Raw genomic sequence first — 10,748 nt, forward strand, 5'->3', positions numbered from 1 at the left:
AAGGCAACATGTGAAAGAGTGAAGTGAAACTCTACACTGATGCTCCTCACACACAAACACAGAGAGAGTCCACATCCAGGATCCGGACTCCGGTGTTTACGGCGCACCGACGGAGTTCAGGTTTGAACTGACGGGCGTGCGCTGCAGCCAACCGGCGCGCGCCGTGCGCCAAAGCCGCGTTTATTCCACTTAGCCGACCAATCAGGAGCCGAGTGCGTCACCAGAGCAGAATGTGCATGTGGGCTGCCTGATACCGGTCCGGACCACACTCTGCTCCCATCCCCCCCATCCTCAGACAGCGAGCAATGGCGGCTTGCCTTTTTCTCTCTCGTAGCTTTTGTCCTTCTCATGTTCAGCTTGTAAAAGCCATGTGTGCAAAACTCGGTAAGGAAAAACAAATATGTTTTCATAAGAATGCGTGTCAGTTCACGAGCACAGAATTATTATTTTTTTGTCTCATCGCATGTCTGTTATGTCGCACTGGCTTTTTTCTCCCCTCCCTCCTCCTCCTCCTCCTCCTCTTCCTCTAACAATGGAGAGATGGAGGAAATGAGGCCACCAGCAGCTCTGCACACACCTCACTGTCTCCTCCACCTTTACCTCCACCTTTACACAGACCAACATCTATCTGTGCGTTTATTCGTGCATCGACCTTGGCGCACGAATTTATGGGCTGTTATGTAAAAAAAAAAAAAAAAAACTCAAGAGCGTCAAGTGCGCACATCCAGAGATGATGAGGGGGGGGGGCTCTGTGAGGAGACATCAGATCTACCTTCAGACTGTGATCAGTTCTACCTTCAGACTGTGGTAGTGATGGTGTTCATAAGGCGACTTTAGAGGTGACAGGAACGTTATAAACAGCTCTAATCCCCCCCCCCCCCCCGCGGGAGACTTATTGCCTTATTCCCTGTGTGTCGCTCCGGTGGGCGGGAGAAACCTGACTGGACCAGATGTCCATCAATCAATCACAACTGTGACTCTCTACACGTCCAACCGGAGCGCTGCCTGTTGGGTAGATTCTGGTGCGTAATTACGCACGGTGGAACGGATCAGTCGGTCCACGTTTAGTCCGTTTTAGTCCGGTTTACTTATTGTTTTATGTTTGTGTGGTGAGAGGACAGTTGGACAGGAGAGAGAGAGGCGTGTCCTCCGGGTTTATAAACTCTCTCTATTGTTCCACTCCGACGCGTAGAGAAGAGAACACCTCTGTGGAGCGTTCAGCCAATCAGCGGCCTCCTCCTCCTCTCTGGTTCCGCCCAGCAGCCTATAATAAAGGCTCGGCCGGCAGCAGCGTCGGCCACTGGCACAATATAACACTGATTGATCCACTAAACCAGGAGAAGAGAGAGAGGGATTTACTTTATTATTCAACCTTTCATTTTCAGCCGTCCTTTTTATTTTTATTGAACTAAAACAACACAATGGCAGACACACAAGTTAAGAGCAGTGGAACGGACTCTCTGAAGGTAAGCCTCCTCACACCTCCTCCTCACACCTCCTCACACCTCCTCACTGAGCCAGCAGCACCACAAAGCTCCTCCAGCCTCCAACCTACATTCTGTTTCTTTTTCTTTCTTTTTTTTTTTAACCCTTTCGTCGTCGCTTGGCGCTCATTCTGGACTGGGAGAAGTGGGAGCCGGTGGTGGTGATGGGGTGGTGGTGGGGGGGTAAAGAGAGGGAAAACACCGACCGGCGTCTTTTTCTCTCTAAAAAAACACTTTGATGGAAAAATGTCCCAGATATCTATATTTTAGCTGGGGGGGTCTCTGGAACCGCATCACGGAGACGCGTCTCCAGCAGTCTGCGCGCGGTTCTTTGTTTATAGAAGCGGTTCTGGTTCTCTGTACTTCTGCAGAAAACGCGCACATCCAAGTCCGGATGCGAAACAAACAACGAGCCGCTCCGGCGCGCACACTGGACTGAACAGCCTGAACAACAACCAGCAGCCTCTCCGCTTCTCTTTCTGCTTCTCTCTCAGCTGCTCTTCTGGTTGTTGAACTGACGCGCCTCTTTTCTTCTTCACATCTCGCAGGTTTTTTACTTTAATGCAGATTAATTTAGGACTTGATATCCATCAGGTCGGTTCCAGCTCTGAGCTGATGGATCCGGGTTGGTTGAGTCCTAGAGGAGCTGCTGGAGCTGGTGCTTGTGGGGGGGTTTTGAAGTGAAGTTGGTCCGTTTGAATGGAGGACAGACGGAGAGAAGCAGGCGGTGCGTAAAGGTTAACTTTAAGGGCTCTCCACTTCCACTGCTTTCACAGAGTTTGTTGCCTGGCTGCACCGACCGGAGCTGACCCGGTTTGTTTACCCACTCAGGAGGTCTGCTGCTGCTGGTTGAACGGACTCTGCTCCGGTTCAGCTCTCTGCTGTACCGGAGACACACAGAGACGCGGCTTCCGCTTCTTCTTCACTATTTTTCGAGCATGTTCTCGCAGAGCGCGTTTCTGTCTCAGGGGAAAAGTTTTTCTTTCTTTTTTCTGTAACGCAGCCCGCTTCTCTCCGTGTGTGCGTGTGAGTGTGTGTGTGTGCGGGCTGTGGAGGTGTGATGTGTCCGGTGCTGCTGGCTGGTTTTCCCCTCTCTCTCTCTGTGGTCCGGCACCGTTTGGACTTTCCCCTCCTTCTATCTGATCATCTTTGTGCTTTTTTTTTTTTTTTTTAAATGTTTATTTCCGTCCAGTCGGACTTTGGATCATATTGGGTAAAACTTTAATTGGGAGTCGGGTCTCAGTAACAGCAGCAGTAACAGCAGTAGCAGTAACAGCAGTAGCAGTAACAGTAGCAGCAGTTTGGGGAGAATCGGATCCTTTAATAATAATAAGAAGAGCAGCTGAATAATTCTGAGTGATTATAACAGATGAACATATGGAGAAGGTGGAGGAGGTCGAGATGAGGACCGTCGGGTCCGGTGGTATTAACGCTGATAATCCGGGGTGCCTGTTCACACACTATTTATAGTTGTGGAGCATTTTTACGCACAAGCGCCTTTTTACGCGCAGTCAGTCAGTCGGTCGGTCGGTCGGTGAGCCTCCGGTGCTCCTCTAAACAGCTTACTGGATCTTAAGCAATCAGATTATTATGTGAAGCAATTAATCAATATGTGCGTGTGCAGCGTGCATGGATAACAGGCTGCGAACGGACGATGTCGACAAAAAGAGGAGACCGAGCGCTATAAATAGGCTCGGCGGGCGGTTTTCCGGTGGAAGTAGGTCGCCAAAAAGCCCCGAAGGTGTTCTGTTGCCGGTGTGTGCGCGGTGGCCACACCGGTCGGCCACTATTCTCTCTTTTCTGGCCGCTTTTCTCGCCTGCCATGTGTCGTCTTCTATTGTCCTCCGTTGCACCGAGCAGCAGCAGCAGCGGCACCTCCTCCTCTTCCTCCTCTTCCTCCATCACCTCCTCCTCCTCCTGTGTTATTTTAAATGAAGCGGTGCATCCTGGGTTTTGCAGTGCCTCTCCCGGGCGTGTCTCGTGACATATGGCAGCGACAGCAGACCGCTGAGGACTACAATACCCAGAGTGCCCCGGGGGCCACATCAAAGTATCAGATTACAACACATTAGAGAGGGATGGAGGAGGAGGAGGAGGAGGATCTGCAGAGACCAATATGGTGTTTAAACAGGAAGTATAAGGAAGGAATAAGTATTTATATCTGTATTTATGTCATTTATTATAGAAATTGTTCATGTTTTTTAAAGAAAATGAACAAAAAACAGCAAAGGTGACTTTATGGTAGAATATTACATTTTTAATTAATTAATTTAATTATTTTTATTTTTGTTATTTATCATACAATTAAACAATTGCTTAATAATATTGTATGTTTTTTATAGATTTGTCTATATATTTTTTTTTTCAAGTATTTATTTATTTACTTTATTATTATTATTATTATTATCACATCAAAGTATCAGATTACAACACATTAGAGAGGGATGGAGTGGGAGGAGGAGGAGGAGGAGGAGGAGGATCTGCAGAGACCAATATGGTGTTTAAACAGGAAGTATAAGGAAGGAATAAGTATTTATATCTGTATTTGTGTCATTATAGAAATTGTTCATGTTTTTGAAAGAAAAAATGAACAAAAAACATTAAAAAACAGCAAAGGTGACTTTATGGTAGAATATTACATTTTTATTTTTTGCTTAATAGTATTGTATAGTTTTTTATATTTATCTATATATATTTTTTTCAAGTATTTATTGATTTACTTTATTATTATTATTATTATTATTATTATTATTATTATTATTATCACATCAAAGTATCAGATTACAACACATTAGAGAGGGATGGAGTGGGGGGAGGAGGAGGAGGAGGAGGAGGAGGAGGAGGAGGAGGAGGAGGATCTGCGGAGACCAATATGGAGTTTAAACAGGAAGGCTTCATTCTGACAGGGAGAGCTCCTAGAAAGCACCGGGGCTCGTCTAACTAGGCCATTAGGTAGAAGGGCAGGTAGCAGCAGCAGCAGCCGCCTGGAGACGCTTTAATACATCAGCTCACACTGTGGAGAAGATTTCTTTTTTTAAGTTTTAAATTTCTTTTTTCTAAAATTTGTGTTTGTTTCCAGCAAGAACTGAAAGACAAGCTGGCGGAGGAGAAGGAGAACGGGAAGGATGCTGCCACCAACGGAAAGGTAACCTCCATCGCGCTAACTCTCTGTTCGTTCAAACTCTTCATCACTTTGGAAAAACTTCTCAAAAACTCACTCGTGTTTTCTTTCCCCCCAGGAGAACGAGGAGAACGGCGAGCCCGAGGTAGATGATGACGATGATGATGAGGTGGACGAGGAGGACGAGGAAGATGACGTAGAAGGTAGCTGGAAGACTTTTTAATTTTATTTTTATGCATCATTTCCCCAAAAAAAACAAAAGTCTCACTCTTCTACTCCTTCGTCCTGCAGGTGAGGAGGAAGAGGAGGAGGACGACGACGACGAGATCGGGGTCGGCACAAAACGGGCAGCTGAGGATGACGAAGACGACGACGAGGTGAGGCGCCGGCACCCAAACCTGTTTTTTTTACCGCCAAGAATCGGGTCACGACCCTCGCCGTTCACTTAACTGACCTTCTTCTTCTTCTTCTTCTTCTTCTTGTTCTTCTTCTTCTTCTTCTTCTTCTTCTTCTTCTTCTTCTTCTTCTTCTTCTTTCAGGACGACGTCGACACCAAGAAGCAGAAAACCGACGAAGACGATTGATGCGTTTCCCCCCCCCCCGCGCCATCCTGCTGAACCACTTCCTGATTCTTCACCTCTGACTGTTTTGATATGTCACACAGGTGGGGGGGCTGGAGGACTGATTTAAAAGGAAAAAATAATAATAATAATAATGGAAAAAAAAAAAAAATCCAACACGGTCATTAGCAAGTAGAGTTCAACAAACATCTACCACGTCCACACTCTCTCTCTCGATCTCCCCTCAAATCTGTAAAACTAATTTTGTAGAGGAACCCGCCACCACGTCGACGCAGAAATCCGGCTTCTCTTCAACAACAACAACACGAAAGGAGAATTTGTTTGTATTTTTATTTACATTTTATATTTTTGTACATATTGTTAGGAGGGGGGAGGTCAGTTTCTCTCTCGGCAGCGATCTCGTCAGACCAAATCGGTGCTTCTTTAACGAAAGATTTTACTTGGTTGACCATGTTACGATATCTCAACAGATACTAGAATAAAAAACAAAAACATGTAAAAACAGTAAAGAAAACCTGAAAGACAACCTCTTAAAGCCGTTGAACTCAGAGCATTCCAGTAAATTTAATGTATGTACTTTAGCTGTACCATAACTAGTTTGTTTGTATGGGAGGGGAAAGGCCAAAGAAAAGAGCCTCTTTTCTTTTTCCTTTTTATTTTGTTTTTGTCAGCGACTTTTTGTTTTATGACGGCCTGTTTTGATGTATGTGCGAAGTTTGTTGTTTGACAATAAACCGGACTTTTATTTTGTGAGTTGTACTTTGTATCTCTGCTTGTTTTTTCCCCCTCTGCTCGGCGGCCGCACGCCGAAGACTCTCAGGTAGAGGTGAACTCGCTTTTAGTCGCCTAGCTGCAGCTTTTACTCTGTGAGGTCCATGTTCTGCTGCTTCTACTTCTACTCCGCCTCGTCTCAGAGGGAAATATTGTATATTTTACTGCGCTAGCTTCATTCACAGCTACAGTTTCTGGTTACTTTACATATAAAACATATGATGCATTGTTATAATTTAGGACTGTCAATTGATTAATATATTTAGTTGCATATTTTGTCATTGTTCAAATGCACCTTAAAGGGAGATTTGTCAAGTATTTAATACTCTTATCAACATGAGTGGACAAACAGATAAATAAATAAATATAAATAATTAAAATTTAAAGGAAAAATAAATAAGATACAAATACAGATAAAAAATAAGAGTGGAAAGTAAAAATAGATAAATGTAAAAAAAAAAATGAAAATGGAATAGATAAAAAATATCTAAATAGATAAATAAATAAATATAAAAAATGGAAATCAATTAACACAAAAATATAAAAAATTAAAATTGAAAGGAAAAATAAATAAATATAAAAAATGGAAAATCAGAAATACAGATAAAAAATAAGAATGGAAAATAAAAAATAGATAAATAAATGTAAAAAGAAAATAAATGGAATTGATAAATAAATAGATAGATTAATAAATATAAAAAAGAAAAATAAATAAATATAAAAAATCGAAAATAAGAAATACAGATAAAAATAAGAATGGAAAATAAAAAAATAAAAAATAAAAATGGAATAGATAAAAATAAATAAATAGATGGATAAATAAATAAATGTAAAAAATGGAAATCAATTAACAACACAGAAATATGACAGATATTGTCCAGAAACCCTCACAGGTACTTATGTGTAATGTATATGTATAGATAGTATAGTAGTATACTTACTTATGTATAATACAATATATAAATACATAAATAAATAAATATAAAAAATAAATAGACAGATGAATAAATAAATATAAGAAATACAAATTGAAAGGAAAAATAAATAAATATAAATAAAATGGAAAATAAAAAATACATATAAAAAATAAGAATGGAAAATTAAAAAAAAAGATAAATGTAAAAAATGGAATAGATAAATAAATATAAAAAATGGAAATCAATTATCAACACAAAACAATGACAGATATTGTCCAGAAACCCTCACAGGTACTGCATTTAGTGCTTGTTGTACAACGTTGTTGTATAGGTATTTTTATTTGCAACGGAGTAGTTTCGTTGTGGCAGTAGGATAGCAGCAGGCTAGTATTCACAGGAATGTCCATCTGGCTGGAGATATTGCTTTTTGTCTGGATAATGAAGGACTTGTATTTTCTACACTGTTGTACTGTTAGTTTCACTAAAGTAAAGGATGGAGGAGCAGGAGGTAAACTTTTACTCGTAGTGGATTATTTCTACATTATTTTGAAGTAAAGGATCTGAGAGCTGTAGAATTTAAAATAAAGTTTTGTGAGTTACAACAAAAAGAAACTTATAATGATCTGAGTTACTAGATGTGGATCTGCAGTGTTGAAGGTGTGAACGGTGAAGGTGTGCACGGTGAAGGTGTGAACGGTGAAGGTCCAAGACCGACATGACGGAGCCTGAACGAGTGCAGGAGGATCTGATCTGTGTTCAGTCATGTCAGCTGCAGCCTGCAGGGCCCAAAACCCAGAGAGGAAGTCCACACAAAGGAATGTTCAAAACATCACACACACACACACACACACACACACACACACACACACACACACACACACACACACAACATGTGTTACTGTACAGGTGATGATCTGCTGCTTGTTTTCATGTGATACAGAAACAGCTGACAACCGAAATCTGCTTTTTTATCTAGATTTCTTTGAGAGATTATTTTCTTTATATATATGTATATATATATATATATATTATTTATTTTTTATATTTGAGCATTTTTTATTTAAGCAGGCAGGTGCAGACTTCTGTCATGTTTTTGAAAGACAAAATACAAAAACATAAAAACTGCAAAGGTGACTTTGTGATAGTATGTTTGTTATTTATCATACAATTAAACAATACTCTAATATAATATTTGATTGGTATTATAAATAATATAATGTTATAATATATATTTGTATTATATACTGTATATATAGTATGTATATTATTATTATTATTATTATTATTTTATTATTATTATTATTGTTATTATAAAAATCTAATAAAAAAAATAATTAATTAAATTTAATATTTAATTATATATATATATATATATATATATATTCTCAAGTATATATTTATCTAGTATGTAATTGTAAGTATCTTTATCTGTATTTGTGTTTTTTATTATATAAATTGTTCATGTTTTTTAAAGAAAATGAACAAAAAACATTAAAAACAGCAAAGGTGACTTTATGGTAGAATATTACATTTTTATTTTTAATATTTATCATAAAATTAAACAATTGCTTAATAGTATTGTATCGTTTTTTATATATGTCTATATATTTTTTTTTCAAGTATTTATTTATTTACTTTATTATTATTATTATTATTATTATTATTATTATTATTATTATTATTATTATTATTATTATTATTCATTTTAAAACAAAAATTCTGGCCAGATCTTACACATTGCCCCTATAATATTTTGATTATTCAATCTTATATTTTATTATTTAAAACATACAATATTCTACAAATGATATATACATATCTAATGTATATATATATATATATATATATTATATATATATACATTTTAAAAGCTGTGAATTTTAGATGGCCGCCATAGCGCCCCCTTCAGGATAGTTTTATTTATTATCATATATTTTAGTATTAATCATTTTGGTCTTTTTGTTGGTGTTAGTCATGAAAGAACTAAATAATTCATGTTCATGTTTAAAGCCTCTGAACACCCACTCAGGTGTTCTCAGTTCTTCTGGCTGATTGGATGGGATTTTATGAGGTCGCAAATCTTCATCTACCAATAAGAATGATGAAGGGATGATGTATCCCGCCCTATCTGGGTTCAACAGAGCTAACAGGAAGATGTCACTCTAGTCTGAACACGCCCACACAGTCCTGAGAAGAGGTCCAACCAGACAGATTAACTGAATACACCTGTGAGGTGTTCAGAGGCTGGAAACTACCAAACACCAGTGAAACCAGTAGGTTTAACATACTCTGCTCACAGTTCAGCATCACGGTGGCACTACAGTCTCACTCCGCTGCAACTTTAAGACCTGAAAAACCTAGAATCTGTCTCACCTCAGCAGGTGGTTTGGAGCTGAGAGCAACGCCTACCTGCAGGTCTCACATGGTTCATCCCAAACCAGAGGACCAGAGCTCGTGGAGCGGTCCATTACTGCAGGATGGAGGGGGGGAGAGGTTCATTAACGGGAAGCTGTTGGTGAGGTTTGTCCTGCATGTTTTATATCTCACTTTTTTTTATAAAGCAAGGCTCTCCCCAACTTATTATTAGACCTGATCTGGATTAACATGCACCTGAAATCAGCTGCTGGCTTTTCCAACTCAAACTCATTCACATCCTGACATAAAGAACTTCAATAGTGAGAATACACGAGGAGAAGAAAAAAGTTTCCTTTATTGATCTGTCAGATATTACTGATTGTTTTGATGATGATGTAATGTTCATATCTGTAATATTTGTCGGCTTCTCTGGCTCATAAAAGTTGCCGTCAATCAATCACAACATTTGGTCTGTTAACACAATAAAACTCCAGTTTCTGACCAATCGGCTGTCAGATCGGGGAGAGTCAGGCGTTGTTTATGTTTGCGTGACGTCAGAGCAGACAGAAAACTAACCGGCTGCTTATAATTAACATTTCTCTAAATTCTCTAAACTTCACATCTTAAGCATGTTGGTCTAAATGTTGTTTCTCTGCACTGCCACGTGTGTTCGTCCCCCTTCACTTGAATTCATGGCTTTACTTTTATTATCTAGAAACAGACAAACTGTAAAATATTTAATATCCGGAAGAACGATGGACGACGTGACCTCAGTGACCTCTGTGACCTCTGTGACCTCTGTGACCTCTGTGACCTCTGTGACCTGTTGAAGCCTGTTTACCAAAAGCTGTTGATAACTGCACAGCTCAAAAACTGAGACACATAAACGTCTCAGAGATTTATCCCTGCAGGCTTTTGCTCTCAGATCCTGCTGTTGACTCGTCGTTGAAGGGGAGAAAAGTCAAGTCAGGCCATGTTAAAAAAAATCACTGGCATTTACCTGAAATAATCATCTACAGGGGCCAGGGCTGGACTGGGACAAAAGACCAGCCCTGGCATTTTAACCCAGACCAGCCCACAAAACATAACCACAAAGAAAAAAACTAAACGATCACTAAATGACCACAAGGAGGTGCAAAACAACTTAAATCAGACACAAAACGACCACAAAGAGACATAAAAAAGATTAAAGAAAAATGCAAAACGACTACAAGGAAATGTAAACTACTACAAAAAAATGCGAAACGACTAAAATAGATGCAAAACTACTACAAGAAAACGCAACTACAAGGAAATGTAAAATGACGAAAAATAGATGCAAAACGACTACAAGGAGATGCAAAACTACTACAAGAAATCGCAAACTACTACAAAAAAATGCAAAATGACTAAAAATATATGCCAAAACAACTACAAGGAGATGCAGAATGACTAAAAATAGGTTCAGAACTACTATAAGAAAACGCAAAATGACTAAAAATAGATGCAAAACGACAAGAAGACACCAAACGACTAAAAA

At 39.3% G+C, this 10,748-nt stretch overlaps 1 protein-coding gene across 1 annotated transcript; it reads left to right on the forward strand.

The window, feature by feature from the left end:
• The first annotated feature begins 254 nt into the window (after window positions 1-254).
• ptmab (prothymosin alpha b) lies at window positions 255-5,945 on the forward strand. Its single transcript, XM_074650005.1, has 5 exons — window positions 255-1,466; window positions 4,564-4,629; window positions 4,724-4,808; window positions 4,897-4,982; window positions 5,145-5,945. Exons 1-5 carry the CDS (start codon window positions 1,422-1,424, stop codon window positions 5,187-5,189), a joined length of 327 nt encoding a protein of 108 aa, XP_074506106.1. The 5' UTR covers window positions 255-1,421; the 3' UTR covers window positions 5,190-5,945.
• Window positions 5,946-10,748: the final 4,803 nt, after the last annotated feature.

The sequence above is a fragment of the Sebastes fasciatus genome, chromosome 11 (genome assembly GCF_043250625.1).
Source record: "Sebastes fasciatus isolate fSebFas1 chromosome 11, fSebFas1.pri, whole genome shotgun sequence".
In the NCBI taxonomy this organism is placed as follows: domain Eukaryota; kingdom Metazoa; phylum Chordata; class Actinopteri; order Perciformes; family Sebastidae; genus Sebastes; species Sebastes fasciatus.

What these genes read in the sequence shown, in the direction of transcription:
- ptmab (XM_074650005.1), top strand. Translation starts at nt 1,422, where the DNA reads ATGGCAGACACACAAGTTAAGAGCAGTGGAACGGACTCTCTGAAG. An exon ending in CGAGGAAGATGACGTAGAAG is followed by an intron (nt 4,809 to 4,896) that starts GTAGCTGGAAGA and finishes TTCGTCCTGCAG; the next exon opens with GTGAGGAGGAAGAGGAGGAG. An exon ending in ATGACGAAGACGACGACGAG is followed by an intron (nt 4,983 to 5,144) that starts GTGAGGCGCCGG and finishes TTCTTCTTTCAG; the next exon opens with GACGACGTCGACACCAAGAA.